At 52.9% G+C, this 26,856-nt stretch overlaps 1 protein-coding gene across 1 annotated transcript in view; it reads left to right on the forward strand.

Moving 5' to 3' along the window:
- The window catches only part of CDH22 (cadherin 22), a 70,349-nt gene that overhangs the window by 20,604 nt on the left and 22,889 nt on the right, over window positions 1-26,856 (forward strand). Inside the window, exons 3-6 of the mRNA XM_027078162.1 lie at window positions 2,632-2,751; window positions 11,858-12,025; window positions 16,759-16,952; window positions 19,460-19,713. Coding sequence (XP_026933963.1) covers window positions 2,632-2,751; window positions 11,858-12,025; window positions 16,759-16,952; window positions 19,460-19,713 — 736 coding nt within the window. The remainder of the gene's footprint in view (window positions 1-2,631; window positions 2,752-11,857; window positions 12,026-16,758; window positions 16,953-19,459; window positions 19,714-26,856) is intronic.

Here is a 26,856-nt window from a genome sequence, read left to right on the forward strand (position 1 = left end):
TGCAAAATGCAAACTGCTGAACATAGGGGCGCAGCACAAGGTGGTCCTACAGCGGCCACAAGCCTGGCACCCTTTTGTCTGCGGATTCTGGGGAGCTCCTGACTTGTGAAGAAGGTGGGAGGGCGTGTGGGGCCTTGGGGAATCAGTGGTGAATCACTGACCCTTTGCCATCCCCACGTGTCGGCATTAACTGTAACGGCTGCAATAAAGAAACCCAGATCGGGGAAATGATTCCATCATCCCCGCGGGTGTCCCAGGGATGCAGCCAGGGATAGAGAGAGAGAGCTCATCCTTGTCCCTGGGGAGTCACTCAGCCTAGCACTGTGCCTTGCCCAGGGGGAGAGGGGAACATGCAGAGGAGAGTGACAGGGAGACCCTCTCTCATAACTGTTACAGCAGCTACTAGTTATTGAGCACCCACCGTGAGCCCGATGCTTTATGTATCGTCTCTCATTTCAGTTTGTCCGTGAGGGAGGCTTGATTGTGCCGTTGTATACGGGCATGCAGCGTCTGCTGAGAGGACAGCAACCTGCGTTTATCGAGTTCTTAGTGTGGGATGGGCACTGTCCTCGGTGCTGCATACAGAAACCTATTTGAATTCTGAAACCAATCCCAGGAGTTTGGTGGTACTCTCACCCTCATTTCACAAATGAGGAAATTGAGGCAAAAATGGGGTTCGTGACAGGCCCAAGGCCACACTTCTAATAAGCGGCAGAGTCACTGATTGTGATTCAGTACACCAGGCCACCATCCAGAGTCACTGTGTGTGTGTGTGCTGACTCTGGCTCCCAGAGGACTTTGGCCTTAGAGAGTCCTGGGTTCAAATCCCACCACTTCCTCAGTCTGTGCCCTCAGTCGAGTCTTTTCCCCTGTTTGACCCCTTTCCTCACCTGTAATTTAGAGGGGCCCACTCTGCCTCTCAGAGATGCTGTGAGAATTAGAGGTGATGGATTTAAGTGGCTGGTGAAGCTAAGCATGTAGGGAGTGCTCAATAGGGTTTATTTCTTTCTCCTCTCTCTGTTTAAGAGGAGGCGCCTAGGATCATGCCCTTGCCCTGAATAGGAGACCCCTGAGTACCAAGCATCAGGAAGGAGGGGGCTTGCCCAAGCCTCTTCCCCAGCTTCTGCAGGCAACTCTGACATGGTTGATAGGGGGCCGGAGCCTCCAAAGAGAGAGGCGCATTGCAGGGCCGGTTTAGGAGGCTGGGGCGGGGGGGACACGGAGAGGGAAATGAGAAATGCAAAAGAGTGAAAAATAAATACATGTGTCTGTCTGGAGTGATCGAGGGCTGGAGGCGGGAGAGGTGGGTGGCCGGCTGGGCTTAGCAGAATTGCTGCAGTAGCACTTGCAGAGCCCCACTCATTAGCCAGGCAGTGGACTGGCGTCACCCCCCAGCGTGCCACCCCGCTGGCCCAGAGAGCCCAACCCACCAGGAGGGCCCTACCCAGAACCTCAGGAGGCCTGGGCCCCGTCCCCTCACCATCAGGGCACCCAGAAGAGGGCATCTCCTTGAGGTGAGGTCTGAGTCTCATCCCCCTTGGATCCTATCCTGAGCCCCCAAGACTCCCTCTTGGGTCTTGCATCTCACACCCTCCTATCTGGAAAGGTTTGGATGGACCACACAGCTTTGCCCATCCTTCCATTCACCCCCGCCCCCACCCCTTCCATCACCCCCACCCTGTCCAGCCTCACATCCCAAGCCCTGCTTTTGTCAAATTGAACATGATGTCAAATTAGAGCCATCTCTGGGACAGGCCGAGAGGAGCTCCCAGTTTAATGAGGCAGCGTCGAAAATCAATAACTTAATTGCCGCTGTTTGATGGACTTTTATCCAATTTATACTCTCCCCAGCAGCCTACGTGCAGAGCATGAGGAGAAGTGTGTGTGTCGGGGGCGGGAACTGTCTGGGCACCCGGGAGGAGGGGCGAGGAGGGCACCAGGACCCACAGCCAGCTACTTCCAAAGGGAAAGCTGGCCGCTGCTCTTCTGCCTGGGGCCCAAGAGACACTGGCCCCTGAGCCCCAATGAACTTGGCTGTCCTTCTGGGATGCCCACACATCCCCATGGCGGGATGGGGGGGTGGGGGGATTAGGATGTGGGAGGAAGGAGGCAGAATTCCCTTGAGAAATCAGGAGGGGCTGGGATGGGTAGAAGGACCCCTGCTTTGGGAGTAAAGTGCCTGGTTTCCAGTGTTAGCTCTAACTCTGTGATGACCTTAATTGGTGAAAATAACCATTTCCACCACCCACTGAGATACTGCTCTGAGTTCTGCACTGGGAGATTAAAAGGTGTTCCCTCATGAACCAAGGACTAGGACTGTCCCCATTTTGCTGGTGAGGGAACTGAGATGCAGGGAGGCTGTCTTCACTTGCCAGAGTTTTACAGCTGGGAACCACCGAAGGGAGATTTGAATCCAGATCTGACTCCATGGTCATGCTTGTGCCACTGGGAAGGCCCCAGATCTGGAAGCGGGTTGGGGCTTCATGTGGGGATGAGGACTGTGAGGGGATTGGCTTCAGTGACCTCCGGCCTAGGTCTCCTTTCCCAGTTTCTCTGGGAGTGGGGAGCCATGGGGAGGACGAGCACAGCGGCCCCAGCTGACCCTTGTCTCGCTTGGTCCCCCGGGCCCAGGCACGTCGGTGATGCAGGTGATGGCCTCGGATGCGGATGACCCCACGTACGGCAGCAGCGCTCGACTGGTGTACAGCGTGCTGGATGGCGAGCGCCACTTCACCGTGGACCCCAAGACCGGTGAGGGGCGGGGCCAGGCCAAAGGGGCGGAGCCGGGGCGAAACCAGAGGCGTGGCGAAAGGGGCGGTGCCGGAGGGGGCGGGCGGAAGTCTCTCAGCGTTCCAGCCAACAGTGCTGAGGTGAGGACAGAGGATACCGAGGCATCTTTCTGGCTCCAGGAGACCCCAGGGTCGCGGAGAGGGAGGGCGACCAGGCAGGAAGAGAGAAGGACCGAGGAGCAGAAAAAAAAATAGAGTGGGGGGCGCCTGCAAGACTGGTGAGGAAACCAAAAGGCAGGAGGCTATCACTATGGGCCCCCTGAAAGGACTTCGGAGGTCTGAACTCAGTGGCCCCTCTTGCCGTTGGAGCTAAACTGAGGCAGGCGTGTCCGCAGCCCAGACGGGGTCGGTCATGGTCATAAGTGTCGCTGGGGGCCGGGGGTAAGGGGGGACGGCCGTCGGCCGGTGAAAGGCACCTTTTCGGCAGTTGTGAAAGCTGTTCAGGTGCCAGTTGTTACGGATCTGATGGGAAGACCGAGGCCGAGACGGTTAGGAAAGGATGGCTTCTTGACTTCCTTGCCCTCCCCGCCATCACCAAGCAATGGTGCAGCACTCCCACGCACCGTCCCCCACGTCACTCACTCTGGGGCTAGAACCTGAGTACATCTCTGAGGGGCCTCGTGAGAGTGGCAGGGAGAACAGAGGCAGGAGGCTGAGGCTCAGAGAGGTGAAGTGGTTCACTCAAGGTCCCACAGCTGGGAGCGGCTGCCGGTGACAAGGGCAGTGCTCTCACTGTCCCAGGGACTGGAGAAGGCAGGGGATGAGACATCAGACACCACACAATGTTCATCAAATGCCTTCATGGGGCTCACAGTTCAGTGGGGGCAGGGGGACAGGCATCCGTGTGGGCAATCAGGAGGCAAGTTTCTTGGAGGTGGGAGCAGCAATCTCCAAAGGATAAGAAAGTGTTGGCCAGACCGAGATTCAGAGAAGGGCATTCCAGGCAGAGGGCATGGTGTTCGCAAAACTGGGAGGAGGAGAACAGCCTGAGGCATGAGGGGAATTTTAAGCAACTCAGGACTGGAGAAGAGGCTTGTTGAGGGGTAATGTAGAGAGGCTGGCAGGGGCCTGACTGCCCCGTGTAAGGCGGGCTGAAGCACTTGGATTTTATTCTAAGGGTGGTGGGGTGGGAGGGTGTTTGATGGATTTGGGTTTGAGGTTTTTGTGTGTGTGTTTGTTTTGTTTAGGCGGAGAGGTTGAGGATTCCAGTCTATAATTGCATTCTCTTACACATAATATCCGCATTATTTTTTTCTCCTTGTGAAACTAATACGTTTTAGAAAACATTCAAACATTAAAGAAATGTTTTTTAAAAGAGACAAAGGAAGGAAGGAAGAAAGGGCTTCCCACCCTCATCCCCAGTAATTGCAACCCCAAAGGTAGCCCCTTGGTATATATATCCTATGAGACCTTGAACTCATTCACTTGAAAAGTATTGAGGTTTTTTTTTAAAAAAAAAATAGATAATACATTTCAAGGTTCAAAATTCAAAAAGTCCAAATTTGTATTTAGTGGAAATTCTTCACCCCCTCTAATCCCCCAGCCACCCAGTCTGTATCCCCAAGGCAACCAATGTAATTTTCTTGTGTATCTTTCCAGAGCTATTCTATGCATGTACAAGAAAATAGGTACATGTATTTGGGTTTTTTTTTTTTTTACACAAATGGTAGCTATAAACACACACTATACACACTGCTTGCCTTTTTCGCTTAACAATACATCTTGCAGATTATTCCATATCGGTACATAAAGAGCTTCATCATTCTTTTATTTAACAGCTGTTGTGGATACACTAAAATTTATTTCGCCAGTCCCCTATTGATGGACACTTACGCTGTTTCCAATCTTTTTCTATGACGAACAGTGTTACAGTGCATAACCTCATACATAGATCATTTTGTGCTTGTGTGAATGTATCTGCAGGATAATTTTCAGGAAGTGGAAAAGCTGGGTCAAAGAGCATAGTGCGTTTGGAATCTGGATAGATGATGAGGAAATGTACCAGATTACACTCCTGAAGACCCGATTACGAGAGAGCCTGTTTCCCTTCCCCCTCACCAACACTGTGGATTCATTGATGACTTTTAAGCAGGGAAGTGACATGCTCAGGTTTTCATTTTAACAAGATCCCTCGGGCTGCCTCTGTATAGCATGGCTCAGAGGCAGGAACTGAATTCAGGGAGACCCAGGAGCCTGGAGTGCCCAGCAGAGAGCCCCGAAAGACAGAAGCCAAAGCCTGCGCCCTTTCTCAGCACCCACCCAGACTCCTTAACCTGCTGCATCTAGTTAGGGAGCCAGAAATGATACGGGATTGGTAGAGAGGGTTAGTTGAGATACTGAGGAGGGAGAGTGAGGGATGACAGTGAGATTCTGCAAAGGGCAAACCTTGGAGGCCCGGATGCATGTACGGGACTATATTCAGGGAGGAATCTGGGGGTTCCTAACTTTGGAACCTAGGATGGGAAGGGGCACCACCTACAGAAACAGAAGGAGGAACGTGGATTAAGAAAACTGTCTAGGGACAGAGGAGTTACTGAATGTGTTCCAGGATCTGATATAGAGCTAAGTAATTCAATTTTAACTATATTAGCTTTAAGATGAGAGAAGAGGAGGAAAGAAACATCTAGGATGGGCCATCTGAAATATGGGCCCAAAGCTCCAAGAATGGTTGAGACTCTTTAAGCTTTGGTTTCCCCATGTACACAACAGAGGTAACAATACTCATGTCACATGATTGTCGTGAGGATCCAGTGGGAGAGTTCATTCATTCGTTCAGCAACTCTTTCTTGAGTCCTGTACATGCCCAGCTCTGCTCTAGGCTCTAGGAAGGCAGCAGCAGGGAAACCCAACACCCTACCCTCATGGAGCTTTTATTTAAGTAGGAAATACAGAAAATAAGCACATAAACATACAACATAATGTGGAGTAGCAATGAGTGCTAGGAAAACACATAAACAGGGTAAGAGAGTGGACTTAGACAAAGAAATCAGGACAGGCCTTTCCGGGGAGGTGATGTTGGGACTGAGTCCTGAATGAAGTGAGGGTGTGAGCCACTTCGTATCTAGGAGAGATACTGACATGCTCAGTGCAATACGTGGTACATAAACGTAAACCAGGGGGATGATGGGGATGATGATGATGGTGATGATGATGATGATGATGATGAAGCCTTCGTCCATTCAACCTGAGGAGGTGAAGTCCTTAGAGTTGATCAGCTTTAAGGTGGGGAGGAAAAGACAGAACACAGAAATAAGGGAAGGGCCAGGACTGAGTCTGGGAGGTGGCAGGGGTGGGCAGATGAAGCATCAGACTCCAGAGTGAGAAGGATGGCCAGGTTCTAAGAAAGAACATCCCCCACTGCAGAGAGTCGGGAGGAGGGTGGCAGATGGGAGGCCGTGGAGCCTGGGAGGGCAGAAACAGTTCTCAAGAAGCCAGAAAGTGGGCACCAGGCAAGGTAAGTGAAGAAACACAAACAGGGTCCTTGTTTCTAGGGTCCTTCAACTTTCTCTGTTTGGAAGGGTCTTTGTAGACATTGCCCAGGAAGGACCCGATTTTTCCTCCCCTTTCCTTCGGCCCCATGGTAGGAGCCACCCTGCTGCCATTTGCAGCCCCAGCTCCATTTCCCCAGCCAGGAATATTCCGCTCATGCGGGTCTATATTTAGCAGCTGCTGCGAGGTACAGTCTGTTCTCGCTGTGCAGATAGCAGGGAGCAGAGCCGGAACAGGGCCTGTGAGGAAGGTGTGAGGGAGGGGAGAAGGCGGGGCGCCACGAGGCTCGTGCCAGAGGAAGAATTAACTTGTGTGTTTTAAAGGCCAGGCCTGCCCATAGACCCCCAACAGGGAAAACAGGGATGGCATTTGCGGGCTAATGAGGCGTCACTTGGGCTCCAGGGCCCCTTCTGCAGCATTTGCTGTTCTCCCCGGGGGTGGGGAGAACAACAGCTGGAACTGGGGCGACTGCTGAGGACAAGGCTGTGGGTTGCCGGGGCCAGGTTCTCATTACCAGCCCCCGCTCACCACCACCCCAGCAAGAAGAGAAAGCCTCTCTCTCTCAGAGACTCCAAGATATCTGCTGACAATTCTCAATTGAGCCAGAGATGTTTGCTTTTCCTGGGAGGGAATGAAACTAACCTTTGTAAGTACCAGATCCTGATCAGGGTGATGTACTAGATCTGGTTTTTGCCTTCATGGTGCTTTTGTTCCAACAGAGAAGCCAAATACAAAGAGACAACTACACCCAGGCTGCGAGAGGCGGGCAGAGGGTCTATGGTTGTAGGTCAATAAGTCAAAATGTTTATCGAACACCTACTATATGCCGGACCCTATAGATAAGATGATGGATGGACAAGACCAGCATGAATCTCAGCCCTTGTGGAACTGATTTATGAGGTCCTCAACCCAGGACTTGAGGAGGGGGAATCATCAAGGCATCTCCAAAATGTGGGACCTGCTGCTGGAAGCTTTGTCTCATTAAACCCTCTTAACAGCCCTTCCAACTGGGTATCCCCATTTGACAGAATAGGAAACTGAGGCTGAGAGAGAGTTAAGAACTTACCCGAGGTCAGATAACGTATAAATGGTGGAAGGAAGGCTTGAATCCATACCTGTCTGACCCCAAAGTCCTTCAAAATCCCGAAGTGCCTCTTATCTGACTCTGTGTAGCCCTGGCACATAGTAGGCCGTCAGTAAGGGTCTAATAAATAGGTCAGTGAGTGAATTTTCAGAGCCAGATGGTTTAAGAACAACTTCATCAGCTGATTTGGGAATTTTCCCCCAGGCCCCCCAGGAGGGCACCAGCCTCCAATATGCTTCTCCCCACATCAGGAGCGGGAGGTGGAACAGAGTAGATAGCAAACTATGCCATCAGTCCCTGCCATCCCGGAACTGCCTCTTGGTAAAGTGACTGTGCTGGAGAGAGGAGGGGCCTATTTCCCTGCCCTTTGAGTCTGGGCTGCCTTATGACTTGCTTTGGGCCAATAGAATGTAGCAGAAGTGATGTTCTGCAAATTCTCAGATTAGGCCTTAAGAGACCTTGCAGTTTTCACTCTTCTCTCCTGGAACATGGGCCTGAGACTACCATATAAGGAAGCCAGCCCAGCTCAATGGAAGATGAGAGAGGTCTGGCCAATAGCCAGGGTCAGCCGCCCGGCAGGTGCATGAGGCTATCTTGGACCTTCCAGCCAGATGACCCTGCAGTGAAACGCAGCTGTGTGAGTGAGCCCCAAAGAGGGACGGCCTAGGGAGCTCGATTTCTCTGTTAACCTATCTACCGCTATATGACAAACCGTCCCCAAACACAGCGGCGTAAACAGCACCGATTTATTATGTGTCACAATTCTGTGGGTTGGATGGGCAATTCTTTTGCTGGGGTCACTCCCATGGCAACAGTCAGCTGGCAGGTCAGCTAGGACAGCTGGCATGGCTGGGCCTGCCACATGGCCTTTCATCCTGGCCTTCTTCACAGCACAGTGGTCTCAGGGTTCCAAGAGGACGAGCCCCAGTGCACAAGGGCTGATCAAGCCTCTGCTTTTGTCACACTTGCTAACGTCCCATTAGCCAAAGCAAGTCGCACGCACGGCCAAGGCCAGAGTCAGTGTGGGAGGGGATGACCCAAGGATGTGGATCCCAGCAGGCAGCCTTCGTCAGGAGCTATCACCATAGCAACCTATCACTGGGTGTGACCCCAGGAACAGGGTCCAGAGGCAGCATGGCCTCAGGGTACCAACCTCCTAGTTGCCCAGAGATGGCATCTAATCACACACTGTTTGCCTGTTTCCAGGTAAGAAGACTTCAGTGTCCCCAGTTCCCCTGGAGCTGGAAGTGACAGGCAGCAAGGAGGCCGGCCACATAAGCATGGCTCCTCACCCACAGGGGTGCACCTCAGCCAGACCCCTGCTCCGAGCCCCACTCAGAGTGAGGGTCGCTGAGCTTCTGGTCCACAGGCTCACAGATGTACAGCGGCCCCGATCCCATCACCAGCCTCCGCATCAGTGAGATCCTAGGTGTAAATGACATGCACAAAGCTTAGCACGTAGTAAGTGTTCGACTGGCCCGCACCCCTCCTGCCTTTCTGCCTGGCTCACACCAGGAGCCCTCTACCACGTCTCTGGCCCAGTGATCACTCCCCCGTCAGTCCATCTGTCTACCCTCTCCTTCCTCCCTCCCACCCTCTTTCTCCACCCCTTGCTGTCCGTCTGCCTCTCTGGTGTCCCTGAGAAGCTCTGTTCACGCTGCCCTTGCTGTTCTTCGTCTTGCTTTCTCCCCCTCTTTCTCTCTTTCTGTTTCTCTCCAGGTCTCTGTCTCTCTGTGGATCTCTGTCTTACTGCCTCCACCTGCGTGTGTGTATTTCTCTCTGGCTTTACTGCTCCCCTCTTTCTTTCTCTCTTTTTCTGTCTCTGTGGGTCTCCCTTTCCCTCTCCTCCCCTCCTTTCCCTTCCTCTTTGCCTCTGAGTGCGTGCCTCTCTGTCTCTTTCCCCTCTAACGCTCACTAGATTACCCTCTGTCTGTCTGTCTCTTCTCTCTCTCTCCTTCCCTCTCTGCCACCTTCATCCTTCTTCCTCTCCTCTCTTTTCCCTTTCTGCTCTTTCTCTCCTTCCAGCCCTCCAGGGGAGAGGACATGACAGGCCCACATTCCCAGTACAGCCCCCGCTGTCCAGGACTGCAAACACTCAGCTAAGAGACCAGCCAAGGCCTTGGGCCCCATCCTCATCCCTAGAAGGGCATCCCTCTGACAATCCCAGTGTTGAGGTGCGGCACCAGGGGGAAGGGACAAGGGGCCTGCTGCGTGATTGGAAGCATGTCTTGCCTGATTAGGACTGAGATGAGCACGGGGGCTGTCTCATGAGCTGAGACAGGACCACATAAACAGCATTGCTCTGTCAGAGGCCTGGGCTCTCCCCTTGTACCTGGTGGTGGAGGGGAGGGGCGATACCAGGCAGGCTGGGCAGGGACCCTCCGTCCTTACAGTGGTCCAGCAGAGCAGTCCACAGCATGGATTCTGGCCCCAGAGTGCCTGCTGGAATCCTGACTGTGCGCTTTCTACATGTGTGACCTTGGGCCAGTACTTAACCTCTCTGTGCCTCCATCTCCTTACCTGTAAACTGGGTATAATCAAAGCACCTTCCTCCCAGGGGTGTTGAGAAGATCAAATGAGGCAGTTCACTCAGATGCACATCAGGGTCAGTTATTGTTGTTATTGTCACATGCAATCCTCGTGAGATGAAACTCTGAGCCAGTGGTTCTCAACCGATCTTGTCCCCAGGGACCATTTGACAGCGTCTGGAACTAGGGTTGGGCAGGGAGGGTGCTGCTGCCAGCGTCTAGTGGATGGAATTATCCTGCCCAAAGTGTCCATGGTACCAAGTTGGAGAATCTTGTTCTTTAGGGAGGTATTGTGATTGTCCCATTTTACAGATAAGGAAACTGAGGTTCAGAGAGGTGAAGGGATCTGCTCAAGATCACATGGTCAACAAACGGCAGATCTGGGATTTATCCCAAGTTCGTCTGCTTCCAAGTCTCCCCTGCCCTTGGAAAGACCAGTCCCGGCTGAGGAGGGGTCAAGAGAGAGCTTACTGAGGAGTCTTGAAGGCTTCTGATAGAGAGTCTGTATGACCCCTGGTTAGACAGACTACACTTTCCATATCTCCATGGGATCCCTCAAAAGCAGGGTCACCCCCTAGGTGCCCACCCCTGGCTCCCCCAGCTACACACACACACACACACACACACACACACTCTCTCTCTCTCTCTCTCTCTCTCTCTCTCTCTCTCTCTCTCACACACACTCCAGCCTCTCCTCCCATTCCGTTGCCTTTATTGGCATCTAGAGGCTGTCTGGGGACATCAGGAGAGGTTGGGTATTATGGGGCACATCATGGGGCTGCTGGTGCGTGACTCCACCTGGCGCTCAGGCCCTGGGCACCACCTGTCACCACTGGTGCTCGCAGGTTGGAGTGGGTCGGGGGGGTGGGGGGTGGGAGGGGGAGGCTCTGAATGGCTCATCCACTTCCCCCTCCCCCCTGGTCTCCCACTGGCAGGGAGACAAGAAGCCCAGCCTTCCCCTGCACAGGATCAATCTTGTGGCCACTCCGACTCCTGCCGCCTCTCCCCCTGCTTCCGTTAACAGCTTGAAGGATTGTCTGATTAGCGATTAGCTGGTGCCTGGACAGAGAATCTAGGGCCAGGCCTGAGAGGAAGGGGCTGGGACCCCCAGGGCAGGGGGATGATTTAATCGTGGAGGGGTGTGCGGGGGGGAATAAGTGTGTGCAGTAGCTATGCGTGTGCGTGTGACCTCATGTGTGTTACGTATGTAGTACGTAAGTGTGTGAGACGTATCAGTGTTTGTGTGCACGTAAGTGTGACTGCAAGGTGAGTGTGTTTGAGGGTGGGTGTGAGTCCAGTTCATTTTGTTAAACACTCACCGAGCTGCCACTCCGGGCCTGGCTCTGGGCTGAGCGCCACTGACCCAGAGACAAATCAGACACAGGCCAGGCTCATGCAGAGAATTATTGCAGGTTCCCCCTCACATGGGGAAACCGAAGCCCCCAAAGTGGGATCAGTAGCCCAGGGGGTCACACAGTGCCTGGGTCTAGACCCTATGCCTCTTTTTAGTAAACCAAATAGTCTATATTCTATTGCTTTTGTGTTGCGTGTGTGTGTTTGAGAGTGTGTGTTAGTATGTGTGTATATAAATGTGTGTGTATGTGTACGAGTGTGTGGGAAGGTGTGTTTTAAAGTGTGTATGCGTGAATCTGATAGTTGTGTGTATGTGTATGTGTGAAAGAGTAGTGTGTGTGTGAGTGTGTGTGTAGCATAGAATCTGTGTGAGTTATCCGTGAGCATATCTATAGAAGCACGTGTGTGTGTGCGCGCACATGTGTGTGTGTGTGTGTGTGTGTGTGTGGTGGCTGCTGGGCCCCACTCCTGCACAGCGGCCATATCCGTGTCTTCTGCATCAGCCGTTCCCCTCCTGAACTTGAACGAGCCCGGCCTCTGCCTAGGGAGGGGTCTCCGTATCAGCTGGCAGCTGGCAGGGGGCCATCCCTGGCCTCACCCTCCCTCATCCACAGGCGTGATCCGGACGGCCGTGCCTGACCTTGACCGCGAGAGCCAGGAGCGCTACGAGGTGGTGATCCAGGCCACAGACATGGCAGGCCAGCTGGGCGGCCTCTCCGGCTCCACAACTGTCACCATCGTGGTCACCGACGTCAACGACAACCCTCCCCGGTTCCCGCAGAGTGAGTGAGGCCTTCCCAGAGGGAGGAGGCAGATCCGTGTGTCTGTCTGGTCATCCCTCCAAGCCGCCCACTGACCCCGAGCTGCCTTGTAGGCTTCCCGCCATAGGGGAGCTCCCCCATCTGTCTGTGTCCATCCATCCGGGTCACCCACTTACCCCTGCCCCTCCAGCCACTCTTCTTGCAGGGGATGGCCTCAAAGTTGTCTGATTTTCCATACATCCAAGTAACGCGGTTACCTTGCCACCCCTCACCTTGCTTCCTGCCAAGAGTGGGCCCCGTCTGTCCACCCACCCCGACTGGCCCTTGCACACACCCCTGTCCTGCTTATTGTGTGTGTGATCTGCTACTGACCCAAGCTTGCAAAGGGACATTGGAGGTGGGAGGACAGATACAAGGATATCTTAGGGATGTAGACAGAGGCTGCAGCCATGCCCAAGCTGAGTGACACCTATAATTGTGCATGGAGATGCCAAGGTCTGGAGTGACAGGTCTTACCCTTTTCCTCTGAGCCTGGAGGGCAGGATTCCGTGCTCCTGAACTAGGAGGCCTTTCCACTCTCTGCCTCCCCAGGCACAACAGGATGGAGGCGGCTTCTCTGACTCAGCCCCCACCTCCCCATCAGCCCAGCCAGCCCCTCTGTCCCAGGTTCAGGCTGAGCCGAGTGAGAAGCCGCCGAAGCTGGCAGAGACTAAATGCCGCGGGGAGCTGGGCTGATTCCTATCGGGCAAGTCATTACTTGAGGTCTGCTGCTCTCACATTAGGCCCCGCCACAGGGGACTGACCCCCGAGAGATAAGGGAATCCAATCCCTTAGCTGAGAGCACATCGCAGCCTAAGCGCCTCAGTCCAGACGCACAGCGGGGTGGGCAGAGCCGGCCAGCCAGCTCCACATCGTTGCCAGGGAGCCTGGTATGGCAGCCACCCCCAGCCACTCCTCCAGCCCAGCCCCACTCACTGATGGGAAGCTTCAAAGCACCGTGTGGAGGGGCGGGGACCACCCAGTCTTCTGCCCAGTTGTGTGATGCTCTGTGCCAGCCCTGAGCCAGAAGGGGTAGGGCAGAGCAGAGGGGCCAGGGTCCCCCAGAAGACTCCTGTTTATTCATTCATGTACTTCTTCATTCTTTCTTTATTGTGAAATACACACACAAACAGAAGTACGTAAAATAGAAACGTCCAGTTCGACAAATAATTACAAAGCAAACACTCCTGTAACCACCAGCCAGGACCCCAGAAGCCCCCAAAAGCCCCTTCTCTTTTTTTTCCCATCCAGCTATTCCTTTATTTTATTTTTTAATTTTTTTAACATCTTTATTGGAGTATAATTGCTTTACAATGATGTGTTAGTTTCTGCTGTATCACAAAGTGAATCAGCTATACGTATACATGTATCCCCATATCCCCTCCCTCTTGTGTTTCCCTCTCACCTTCCCTAACCCACCCCTCTAGGTGGTGGCAAAGCACCGAGCTGATCTCCCTGTGCTATGCGGCTGCTTCCCACTAGCTATCTATTTTACATTTGGTAGTCTGTATATGTCCATGCCACTCTCAAGCCCTTTCCTGATCATAACTTCTCCCCCCAAACCCTCCTCCGGAGTTAACTTCCATCTGCTTTTGTGATCATCTCCTTGCTTTTCTTTTTGCTTGAAGTATAGTTGATGTATAATATTATATAAATCATAGGTGCACAGTATGGTGATTTGCAAGTTTTAAAGGTTATACTCCATTTATAGTTATTACAAATTATTTGCTATATTCCCTGTGTTGTACAATATATCCGTGTAGCTTATTTTAAACCTAATAATTTGTACCTCTTAATCCCCTCCTCCTATCTTGACCCTTCCTCTTTCCCTCTCCCCCTTGGTAACCACTGGTTTGTTCTCTATATCTGTGAGTCTGCTTCTTTTTTATTATATTCACTAGTTTGTTATATTTTTTAAATTTTTATTTATTTATTTATTTTTGCTGTGTTGGGTCTTCGTTTCTGTGCGAGGGCTTTCTCTAGTTGCGGCGAACGGGGGCCTCTCTTCATCGCGGTGCGCGGGCCTCTCACTGTCGCGGCCTCTCTTGTTGCGGACCACAAGTTCCAGACGCGCAGGCTCAGTAGTTGTGGCTCACGGGCCTAGTTGCTCCGCGGCATGTGGGATCTTCCCAGACTAGGGCTCGAACCCGTGTCCCCTGCATTGGCAGGCAGATTCTCAACCACTGCGCCACCAGGGAAGCCCTGTTATATTTTTTAGATTCCCCATATAAGCGATATCATACAGTATTTTTCTTTTTCTGTCTGACTTAGTTCACTTAGCATCATGCACTGTAAGTCCATCCATGTTGCTGCAAATGGCAAAATTTCATTCTTTTTTATGGCTGAGTAGTACTTCATTGTTTATATATATACCACATCTTCTTTATCCATTCCTTTAGGGTTGATTCACCCATGTAGGCATCGCCTAACATTTAGTTTAATTTCATGTTTTTTAACCTTATCTAAATGGAGCCACACAATACAAATGATTTGTGTCTTGCTTTTTTTCTCTCAAAATTATGTTTGTGAAATCACATGTTGTTGCTTGTAGCTATAATTTATTCATTTTCACTGCTGTATAGTATTCCATGATTTATCTATTCTCCTGTCAGTGGACATTTGGGTTGTTTCCAGTTTGAGGCTATTATAGAGGATATAATTGCTCTCTCTATATATATATATAATGTTCAACTGCTTTGAACATTGTTGCATGTGTCCTAGTGCCATTTTGCATACATTTCTGTAGTGTACAGAGGAGCAGAATAAACTCATCTTCAATTTTACTAAACAAAGCCAAATTGTTTTCCCCCACGAAGAAATGCATGTGTCCATTATACCATATCCTTACCGACAGTTAGTACTGTCAGATTCTTTCATTTGTGTTAATCTGGTGAGTGTATACTAGTATCTCATGCTGCTTTTCATTCATTCACTCACTAGTCACTCACACATTTCACTTATGTGACAGCCTGGTGTTCTGCCAGGCACCGGGAATGCCTGATGAATAAGGGATGTGGTCCCTGCCTTGCCGGAGCTCACACCCCTGAGGGAGGGAGGGGGAGAGAGAGAGGGAGAGAGAATAAACAGAAAATGATAGGGAAATGCAGTAATCCTTACAATGGGATGAGCTTGGGGGCCCTAGACACACAGGAACAGAGCCTGGAGGTCTGGGAAGCTTCCCTGTTGGAGGTAATATTCAGTGAGACTAAAAAAGAGTAGGAACAGGGGAGATGAGGGCAGAGAGGAGAATAAAGAGAGGGAATGTCTAGAGGTGGGACAGAGCAAGTCATCCTGAAGGAATTACAAGAACTTCAGCCCGACTGAAGCTCAAGTTAGGGTAGGCGGTTGGGGGCATGAGGCTGCAGAAGTCAGCAGGGGCCAGGCAGCAGGCATCTTGCAGGGCAGGCCAAGGGGCTTATACAACTCCATCCCAAGGGCAGCGGTGAGCTATGGCAAGGTGAACGCAGGGGAGCGGCGAGGTCAGCTTGTGTTAAAGCGCCCCCCAGCCCGGCTGTTTATGTGACAGTGAATCAGAGGCAGCCACTCCACACAAGGGTATCCAGACCAGAGGGGGTCCCAAGAGACACATCCCCATCTCCACAACTCCTGCTGGCCCATCATTTAGCAAATCACCCTCACCTTCATCTCGGCTCTGGGAGGAGAGCAGGGAGCTGTTTGCGTCCCACCTGACCCTCATTCCTTCTGGTTTCCCCCTGCTTCCCCACCTCCTCTGGCCACAATGGTCATCTTGCCATTCTTCAAACACGCCAGGCATTGCACCCACCTCAGGGCCTTTGCACCTGCTGTTTCCTCTGTCTAGAATGCTCCTTCTGAAATATCTGCTTGACTCACTCCCTCACCTCCCTCAGACTTTTGCAGAAATGTCGTCTTTTCCTCAATTGCCTTATTTAAAACTCCACACACACCATCATCATCACTCCCATTTCCCTTCCCAGCTTTATTTTTCTCCAAAGTACCATTTGACCTGCTGTTTTACTGATGTGACTGTTTAGTGTCTTTCTCCTTCCATTAAGAGGAAAGCACTGTGAGCCCTGGGATTTGGGTCTGTTTTGCTTGTTGCTGGAACCCCAGTGCATAGAGCTGCATCTGGGACATCATAGATACTAAATAAATATGTGGAAATGAAGGAACCAATATCATTAACATCAACAGCAACAAAAAATCAGCATGAAGCCCCACTATTCTAAGGCAATTTGTTCCATTTATTGGGTAGCTACCAGGTGTTGGGCCCTATGCTAAGCAATTGACAGGCATCATCATCTGAGTTAATTGCAGGATGAACAGTGCTGTTAGGAAGGCACTGTTATTATTCCCATTCTACAGATGAGGAAAACCAAAGCTTGGGATTACGCAGCTGGGACTGACTCTAGAGCCTTAGCCTTGATCACTGTGCTCCTCTGTCCCTTCACTGGGCAGATGGGGACACTGAGTCCCAAAGAACTGCAGGCACTTTCCCAAGTCAATCAGAGAATAAAGCCAGGGTGAGAATTAAAACCCTCCTCTTTGCACTGCATCCCACATTTCTGCAGGGGACGCACCTCTCCCAGCATCAGTCCTGGCCAAGCAGGGAGCGCCTTTAAGACACTGCCCCCCAAGGAGCCCATCTGAGACACCCCCCTCCTCTCCCCTAGCGCTGGTGGGAGCTGGGGGAGGGGCTGTCACTCCATCCCTGCTCACAGCTGTATTCCCTACAGAGATGTACCAGTTCAGCATTCAGGAGTCGGCCCCCATCGGCACAGCTGTGGGACGCGTGAAGGCCGAGGACTCAGACGTGGGCGAAAACACAGACATGACTTACCACCTCAGGGAGGAGAGCGGCAGCGGCGGCCATGTGTTCAAGGTCACCACAGACAGCGACACTCAGGAGGCCATCATCGTAGTGCAGAAGGTGCGGGGCTGCCCCAGGAGGGGTGGGGGAGGCAGGCCCCAGGGCAGCAGGGTCAGGGGGTCTGTTGAGTGGCCAAATATCCCCACCCCACTCCACTCCAGGGATTAAGTCTCTCCGGAAACTCTGGACCAACCTGGTGTCATTCCCATTTTACAAATGGGAAAATGAAGCACAGAGAGGTTAAGTGACTTGTCCAAGGTTGCACAGCTAGTTGTCAAGAGCCAGGATTCAATCCAGATTTGAATCTGTGCTCTTCAACACTATGCTGAGCTACTTCAAGTTCATACCAGGCCCTTCACACTCATTGTTTCCTTTAATCCTCATGTTCCCCTCTGAAGGAAATATATTATGCCCATTTTTACAAGTGAGTAAACAGAGGCTCAGAGAGGTAAGAGGGCTCGCCCAAGAGCACACCTCTCCTTCCTGAGTCTAACAGCCTCCTCACCCACTGGCCAGCCTCGGAACCAGAAGCTAAAACAGCAAAGTCAGCAACCCCTATGGAAAGCGGACGGAGGTCAAATAAAAAAGCAAAAATCCATCTTCCAGGACTTGGTCACAGGCTTGGCAACTCAGGGCCGCGCAGGCCTTTGAGCCTGTCCGCTCCAACCCTGCTGTCCCATGGGAGGTCTAAATCCCCTGCCCTGGCCCACAAATGGTCATAGGCCTTTGTACGTGCCCGGGGATGGGATGCTCACTCCCTACCATCGTCCAGCTCTTCCTCCTCCCATTCAGCCAGAATCCGTCTCCTTCAATCTGCTCCTATCAGCCCAGGTTCTGCCCTCTGGGACCCACAGAAACATCTGCCCCCCGACGGCCCTTCATTCACTCAATAAGCAAACTCTCTACCTGGGCTTGAGGGCTTGAGGATAGAGAAAACTCCCAGTTTCTTCAACAAGGATAATAATATAATACTAATACTTATAATGAGTGTTTACATTGTGCCAGGAATCCTTCCACTGCTTTCCATGTATTAACTCAATTGATCCCTACAATGACCCTCTGAAGTACTATTATTGCCCATTTTATAGATGAGAAACTGAGGCCCTGAGAACTTCAGACATTTGCATCCAAGGTCATGCATCTTACAGAGCAGTTGTAGGGCTATGGGTCCAGGCAGTCTGGCTCCAGGATCCACCCTTTTAAGCATTAAGTGGTTTTCAGTCTTCTGACCTCCATTTGTCCTCACTGTAAGATGAGCCCATTTCACAGATGGGGAACTGGAGGCCCAGAGAAGCCCAGCATCACACAGCAACAGAATCAGGCCCCAAGCCCAGCCTGGGGACCCCAGCACAGCATTTGCTCTCATCCACAGTGCTGCCTCTATCCTGCCCCCCTGTCCTCCCTGGCTCTTGGGCTCCCCTCCCGCCTGCTCCAGCAGTGGCGCCCGAGGTGCCTCTGTGGAGTCAGTGCTGGCTCAGGGAGCAGAGCCCCCGCCTGATGGATGACCTAGCTCCAGAGCCCATCGCTCACTCCCAGACCAGGCCCGCGCCTGCCTCCCTGCATCCTGATTTCCCAGGCAACAGGATGGAGGAAGGAGGCAGGAGGTAGCCCTTCTTTTTTTTTTTTTTTTTTTTTTTCGCTGCTGGAGAAGGGGGCGGGGGATGGGAGGTTCTGAGAGGAAAGGACGGTCCCTACACACAGGGCAGATCTCCAGGAAGGTGGCCCCTGCTGCTCAGATAGCTCCCCCACCGTGTAACGGAGGTGCCTGTGGTTCCACCAGTGCCATTTCTCTTTGCTCTAAGGCATTGTCCTTAGGAGGCCAGCACCCATACAGCCATGGAGCTTGTCCATCAGAGGGTCACCCACCAGCACTCTCTGATGAGAAGCAGGGCTCAGCATGGCTTTAGCCAGATCTCGGAGGAAAGCTCTAAGGCAGCCAGGCTTATCAGGCTCGACTCACGTTAGCAGCTGCCACCAGTATATACCAGGAACGTGTCATTTAACCCTCCCACCTGAGGCCCAGAAGGCCAAACAGACTGCCGGCAGACACAGAGCCAGTCAGCCGCGGATCCAGTACCTTTCCTCTCATGGGCCTGGGGCTTGGGATCCGACCTTGGGCAAGTTACAGAGCCTTCTGGGCCTCGATTTCCTTGTGTGTAAAATGTGATAATAATAATACAAGCCTCTTTGGGATGTTGTAAAATAGATGAGCCACTATGTTTAGAACACAGGCACATAGCGCTTTGTAAGTTAATAAATTAATGCCCCAACCTACTGTGCTCTGTAGCGGGAAGTCTGGGTATCAGTACTTGACCCTGTGTCCCTGGACAAGACTGTCCCCAGCAGGGCCTTACTTTCTCCACTTGTAACCAGAGAGGGTTGGTCTGGGTCTTGGACAGCCGGTTCCGTGGTGTAGCCTGATACTCCGGAGGCCCTGCTGAGTCAGCTGTCACCTTGGGCCAGCTCCGCCCTCTCGGGGCCCATCCCCCCTGACTTAGGATCTGTCCGCCCGGAGGTGTTGAGCAGACCCCAACCCACTCACCGGCCCTCTGCTTCCTCCCCACCAGCGCCTGGACTTCGAGTCCCAGCCCGTGCACACCGTGGTCCTGGAGGCGCTCAACAAGTTCGTGGACCCCCGCTTCGCTGACCTGGGCACGTTCCGCGACCAGGCGATCGTGCGTGTGGCCGTGACCGACGTGGACGAGCCCCCCGAGTTCCAGCAGCCCTTCGGCCTCCTGGAGGTACAGGAGGACGCGCAGGTGGGCTCCCTGGTCGTCGTGGTGACGGCGCGGGACCCCGACGCCGCCAACCGGCCCGTCCGGTGAGACCCCCGCCCGGGGCCGACGCCTGCTGCCTGCTACCCCGTCAGCGCCCTCGGACAGACGGCGGGCAGAGGGGGAGGGGGCAGGGCGGGGAGGGGAGGGGGAAAAGATGGTGTGGGGGGAGGGGAGAGAGAGAGATGGACACAGAGATGGAGAGAAACAGGCCGGGAGCCAAGGAGACAAAGGAAACAGGTTAGAGAACAGTCGCAGAGAGACAAGGGACCCAGGATAAGGAGAGAACCAGGTGTGACAGACACAACACAGTGACCTGGGCTCAACCTCAGTCCTCCACAAAAAAAAAAAAGATAATTTCATCCTTTCAGCTTTTCAGGTCAAAAATGTTGAAAACCATCCTCGAGCTCTGTTTTTCTCTCACACCTCCCTCCAGTCCATCAGCAGCCCCTGTCATCCCTGCTTTAAAATCATCAGCAGAATCAGACCCTTTCTCACCTCCTCCGCTGCTGCCACCCTGGTCCAAGCCACCTCTTTCTCCTGCCTGGATTACCGCCTCCTCGCTGGACTCCCTGCCTGTGTCCTCACACCTCTTCAGTCTAGAATGGGCACAGGAGCTAGACTGATCCCACCCAAATGTAAATCAGAGCGTGGCCCTCCTCTGCTCAAAGCCCTCCAAAGGCACCTCTTGGGCTCAGGATAAAAGCCCAGACCCTCACAGTGCCCCCCAGACCCTATGCGGTGTGGCCTCACTGTAACCTCTCAGACATCACCTCCCACGACCCTCCTTCCCTGGTTCACTCTGCTCAGCCACACTGGCCTCCGCCCAGCTCCGCAGATACACCCAGCCCGCCTCTACCCCGGGGCCTTTGCAGCTCCTGATCGCTTTGCTTGGAATGTTCTCCCCCTTAATATCCCCATGGTTGGTCCTTTCACTTCCTCCAGGACTTTCCTCAAGCATCAGCTTCTCAGTGCAACCTTCCCCAACCACTCTTTCTAAAATGTCAACCCCACCCCAACCTGTCCCCACACTTCGTATCCCTTTTCCTGATGACTTCGTTTGTACCCCCCCAAAAGATAAACACCAGGAGGGTAGGGATGCATGTCTGTGTTCACGGCTGTATCCTCAGCGCCTCACCCACTGCCTAGTGCTCGGTGGACACTCCCTGACGCATGGTGAATGAATGACATGTAAAATCAGAGAAAGACTGAGAAAAGAGAGAGACTCATGGAGGGGTAGCGAGACCAACAATGAGAGGAAGTGACCAGAGAAGGAGGAGAGCCGGTGGAAAGAGGGCAGGAGTAACTAAAGGACAGAGGGACCTACCTGGCACTGTAGGAACAGAGAGAGGAGACTTGGAGAGAAAGCCAGAAAGGGGAAGAAATAGAATCAAACACAGAGAGAGAGGCAGAGCAGTGAGCGGGGCAGGTGGGTGGAGGGGAGGGGATGCTGCGGCACTATCAGTGTCCCAGGAAGGGTTTGAGAGCTGCAGCGGTTAGGGAGTCCCTGACTGTGGCCCAGGTTGGAAGAATGTCAGATAGAAAGTGATCCAGAGGAGAAGGTCGGGGTGGGGCGGATGGCCATTGTTGGATGGATGGGAAAAAGAGCCTGTAGCTTCCTGCTTTTTCCCTAAAACCCCTGTTATATAGTCAGTGAATGATCCCTCAGGCAACTGTGTGCCTAGCTCTGTGCTGAGCATTGGAGAAAGAGGGAAGGGAAGTTACTTTGAGGATCTCTGCATCACATAACTCCAGATGCGTGACATTCCCACCATCATCCGTGTGAACGGCTCAGATTTGTACAGTGTGCAGGCTGTGCAACCTTACATGGCAACCCGAGGTGAGGACACAAAGATGCCATCCTGCTTAATTACTCATGCACTTCCAGACTAGGAGCTACCCTCAGGGGTCTAGAAAGACTTCTTGAAGGAGGGAGGAATTGAACTAAGCTGGATACCTGAGCCTGGTCAGGTACAACTATGAAGAGAAGGCCATTCCCGGGTGCAGGCGTATGGAGGCAGGGGAGTGGTAGGTGTGCCTGGAAAAGAGTAGACTGTGATAGCTACAGGAGGCGGAGGGAGATGAGCTAGTGAGAGAGGTCTGACGGGCCTCAAAGGTAGGCCAAGGGGCTCAGACTGGTCCAGAGGTCCAGAATGCCTCCTGGGCTGCCTCCACCCTTCTCAAGGCCAAAACTGCCCTCCACTGCCTCTGAACTCCTCCACCGCCCTTCCATCCCTGCTACTGGTAGGTACAGTCTTTAAACATCCCCATCAGCCTTGGGCTCAGCCCAGACCTCTCCCAGGAGGGCATTATCACCCATGTTTGGCAGGAAACTCAGGCCCAGGGAGGGGAGGAGTTAAGAACCTGCAGTAGGAGCCTCATCCTTGCCTCCCAGGTCCCTGCTTCAGTCTGCCTGGCCCCCCCCTCTCCAGTACAGCTCTCCACACCCCCTCTCAGTCCTCTCCCTCCCACTCTCCGTTGACTTCCCTCCCCCCACCCCCCGCTTTTATCTGCACTGAAAGGGCCAACTTGGAAACCTGCTCTCACCTCTTTTCATCTCTCTTTGCTGCCTCTTCCCTGGGGCCCCTCAGATATGGAGGCGGTGAGGAGCTTGAGACAGGTCCAATTTCATACGACAAACATTTACCCAACTCCTCCTCCATGCCCAGCCCTGAGCCAGGCCTGAGATGACTCAGCCACGGGCAGAGCTGGAGAGGAGCGCCCAGTCCATAGGGGACAGGCGTGGAAATGGGAGGCCAGAGAAGCGGTCCTCACAGGCCGCGTGTGCGGCCCAGAGCCCAGCTTATATTCCAGCTCCCCCAGTTCCAAAGGCCCTAGACTCAGCACCTACGCATTGAGTCATGTCATGTCAGCCACTGACCCAGGAAATGGGGAAACGGTGATAAGACCCAGTCCCTCCCCTCATGGAGTTTGCGGGCCGTTGGGGGGGGCAGACAGTCAACAAGTAGCTGTTGAGACACATCAACAAATGGTTAAAAGGGATCATTGCTGATAAGAGCTATGAAGAAAATAAACTACTATGTAATGGGATAAGGAGGATTGGGGCCACAGGGGGCTACTTTGGCTTAAGTTGTCAAGGAGCTGGCAAATGTGTTCACATCAGAATGATCAAGAGAGAGCCACCCAAACAAAGATGTGTGGAAGCGCTGTCCAGGTAGAAGGAACAGCAAGTGCAAAGGTCCAGAGGCAGGAACAAGCTTAGTGCATTCCTGGAAATGAAGTGGTATCCTGGGAGATTTTGCCTAGCATAGTAGGCACCTTGGAAATACAGAAATACAGATGTACAGAGTGGTTTTTCTGAGTCGCTGCACTGGAGAGAGTGGAAGATGCCTCATACTGTGGCGTTTGGCCCTCAGGATGTAGTTAACTCATTCTACAGATGAAGGAACTGAGGGTCTGAGAGGAGAAGGGAGTCTCCCAGTGTCACTCGGCCTGAAAGGGGAAGGAATGAGATTTAACCCATGATTGTCCGCTTCTTGAGTCCAGCCTCCTGCCATTTCACTCCTGCTTCTGACTCTCTTTTTAGTTAGAACTATTTCCAACCTTACACTGTGCCCTTCCCTGTGCGTGAGGCCCAGAGAGTCAGATGGGGGCGATGGGAAGGCTGGGGCCCCGTGTGAGTGAATCTAGTGACAGATGTAAGCCTGAGTGGGCTGAGGCAGGGGCTAAGGACTAAGGAGCTCCAAGCAGGGGCAAGGACTCTGGGCATCAAGGAGGGATGGCCCCCGAGCAAGGATGAAGAGGACGAGGTTGGAATGGGAGGACAGCACTCCAGGGTGGAGTGATAGTGAGGGCCTGATGGCAGGAACAGAATCATGGAGCCAGGAGGTTAAGTTCAGGGGCAGGGAGGTCAGCTGGATGAGCTCACGTGAGGGGGGTGGGCTGGAGATGAGGTCATGGGGGGCACTTGGGGACAAGCTGTGAAGGGCCTTGAATGTCAGATGAAGGTGTGGGACTTTATCCCTAGGCAGTGGGAAGTCTTGGAAGGCTTTTGAGAGGAGGAGGAGAGGGCTCAGATGGGCCCATGCCTGGATTAGGCAGCCTTGCAGATAGACCGGCTGTTTATCAGCCCAGCCCCAGCCCTACCAGCCCCAGCCCCCTCGTGAGTCTTGCTTGAATGCCAAAAACAGGAAAGCCCACACTGGACCAGAGAGAGAGTAAACACTTCATTTCCTCCCAGCAGTCCACAGTGGGGTGCAGCAGAAAGTACATGCACTTTAGAATCATGAATCCTAGCTCAGTTGTAGAATTGTGGGAAAATCACTGCACCCACTCCAAGCCTCAGTTTTCCCATCTCTAAAATGGGTGTCATGGTAGTTCTTGCCTCATTCATTTATTCAAAAAAATAGGTACTAAATGTCTATCATGGACCAGGTTCTACGCTCGGTGGTACCGGGATTAGAGGGAGGATTAAGTGTTTGGTACATAATAGGTCCTCAGGAAATGAACATTACCATTTTTCTCGGTGCTCTGGACAACTGTTTCTCCCCTTCATTCTGCAACCAGAACTAACCACACACAAATTTCTAGGTGTCATGTGCAGGCTTTGAGTGTGTGCTTTAAAAGGGTTAGGGGGAGGGGAAAGAGTCGAAGACAGAATGGGGTGAGCAGAGAAGAATCCCTGGGTCAGGGGAGCAGCCCCTTTTGCATCTGAAGAGTTTCCCCCACTAGTAGCTCAGGTGGGGGCCGCATCATTCAGCCTGCTGCATGTACACGAGCCTGGACACAGGAGCACCGGGCAGCCTGGACACACATGAATCTGCAGACTTTCATATCTATCGTGCCTGTGTGAGCTATCTATACACATATTTATGTGGAGAAAACCCACATGCACTCAAGGCAGGAAGAATACCCTCCCCACTTCTCTCACCCTGACCTTGACAGCAGCAGCGTTTTGTGCTGTGCCCAGGGTGTGGGAGCACCCGCAGGTATACCTGGCTGGTCCTCAGGAGGGTGCCCTTAGTTAGATCTGGGAATCTGGACAGACAGACGTGGCTTGGGAACTTGGCTCTGCCACTAACCAGCCCGTTTGACCCAGGGCGAGGCACCTGGCTTCTCTGAGCCTCAGCTTCCTCATGTGTAAAACGGCAGCGGCAGTGATGACTGTTATCTGCAAGGACTGGAGGAGCTCGTGCATGTGAAGCCCTTATACAGGCCTGTCACAAAGTCTTGCTGAGCAAATAAAAATAAGAGCTAATCCATACGTTATGTGCTAGGTGCCCAGCGCTGTTAAAAGTGTATTATTGGTAGTACTTGTCTAATCCTCACAACCACCCTGTGAGGTAGGTGTTATTATTAGCGCCATTTCTAAGAGGGAACCAAAGACCAGAGAGGTTAAGTGACTTGCTTAGGGTCACACAGTTAGGTTTCAAACCTAGCCAGATGGCCACCAGATCCGCACTCTTGACCGTCATTCCCAGGCTTTCTTTGCATGTGTGCACACGCACACACACACTAGCAGACACATACCCACACTCTGTCGCTGTACTCTTCCACCCACACCAGCTGCTGTTCCCCTTCCTGCCCTTCAGATCCTGGCTGACCAAATGAGAAGTAGGGCAGTGAGAACTGAGCAGAACCTAGACCACAGATGCCTCCTGTCCTTCTCAGACCGCTGGCAATGCTGCCATGTCCATACATGGTGCCTCCCACCCCCAGGCACACAGACCACACACTGGGTTGAAGGGTCATCTGTGTCCCCCTTACCAGACATTTCGGAATGCTCATTAGAATAACAGTAGTTCTCACTCCGGGAGTCATTTTCCTGGAACCCAACTAGGCACCTGTCCCCTAGCTAGGCACTTAATCCTCCCAACCAGTTGCAAGGTGGGAGTAAAATCGGTTCCATTTTGCTGAAAATTAAGGCTCAAAGATGCAGTGACTTGTCCGGGGACATCGTGGATCCAGACCCAGGGCTGAGCGGCTGCCTCTTGTACCTTCCAACTGCAACACAGCGTCACACACCAGTTTCCACCCACAACACAGACACACAACTCTTGCACCTACACGTGAGGGGTACACGAGCGTCCCCTGCTGCCCCCCACATCTGCCAGGCCACACTCCTTGCCACACACCACGCCCTCCGCCCCTCCCTCCCATTCACTCGCTGGCTCCCTGAGCTGGAACAAAGCCACCTGGGCTCAGCGGCCACACTGACCTGCAGCCCCAAGTCTTTAGCTGGTTAACGGAGGCTCCCCGCGGCTCCTGCCCCATGGCCTTGGGAACAGCTGCCTCCACTTAGATTCCAGCCCCCCTTCCCCTCCAGGAGGGAACAAAAAAGAACTGGGAGGAGGAGGGAGAAGAGAGTAAACAGGTCTGAGCCGAGAGGGGAGGAGAAACAAGAAGGCGGTGGGCATCCTCCCACCAGCCCGGCCTCACGCCCAGCCCTGACCAGGTGATCAGGAGCCCAAGGCAAGGTCATGCCCCTGGCTCTCTCCTGGACTCACTTCTCCCACCTGTAAAATCAGGAGGAGGTCTCCACGTTCCTTCCAGCTGAGCTGACGCTACTCAGAGTCTGGTTCTACCTCCTTTGGACCCAAACATCCGACAGGCCAGGCTCGGGGCAAAGGCAACCTGAGACTCCATGCATTGCCACTTTGGATGGTTCAGTGCGCTAGAAAGAACTCTGGGTGTAGAGGCCCATATTGGGGTACAGATTCCAATTCTGTGACAGTCCCTGTGCAACCTTGGGCGGGGTTATCACTAGCCCATATGGCACCTTTCGTAAATAAGAAAAACGTCGCCTTTTGAGAAGATGCTCCCTGGGCTAGGACACATGGCTGGGCAAGCAGAACACTGGCTGGACTTCACCCCCACCCCCCTCTTCCGCCTGTTAACTCTGTGCAGGGCACAACCTGCACAACCGTACTTGGCAGCCCTAAGCTTGGCAAGTTTCCTCTCTGAGCCTCAGTGTCTCCATCTGCAAAATGGGGTGAGATCACATCAGCCTCACAAGATGCCAGGCAGGGATGGACATTGTCTGTCTTGTTTGCCATTTTATCCCCAGGGCTTAGCACATAGCAGCACAGAGAAGGCACTCAGTTAATGTTTAGGCGTAAAGGAACGAAGGGAGGGATGGCTGGAGGAAAAGTAAGCTACAAACAGCTAGGAGCTATACCGGTGAGAGGAATTGTCATCTTGGATCTGAACCTCCCCACACACTTTCACCC

This window comes from Aethalodelphis obliquidens, unplaced genomic scaffold (genome assembly GCF_003676395.1).
Source record: "Aethalodelphis obliquidens isolate GAN/ISIS:26980383/991018 unplaced genomic scaffold, ASM367639v1 scaffold42, whole genome shotgun sequence".
In the NCBI taxonomy this organism is placed as follows: Eukaryota; Metazoa; Chordata; class Mammalia; order Artiodactyla; family Delphinidae; genus Aethalodelphis; species Aethalodelphis obliquidens.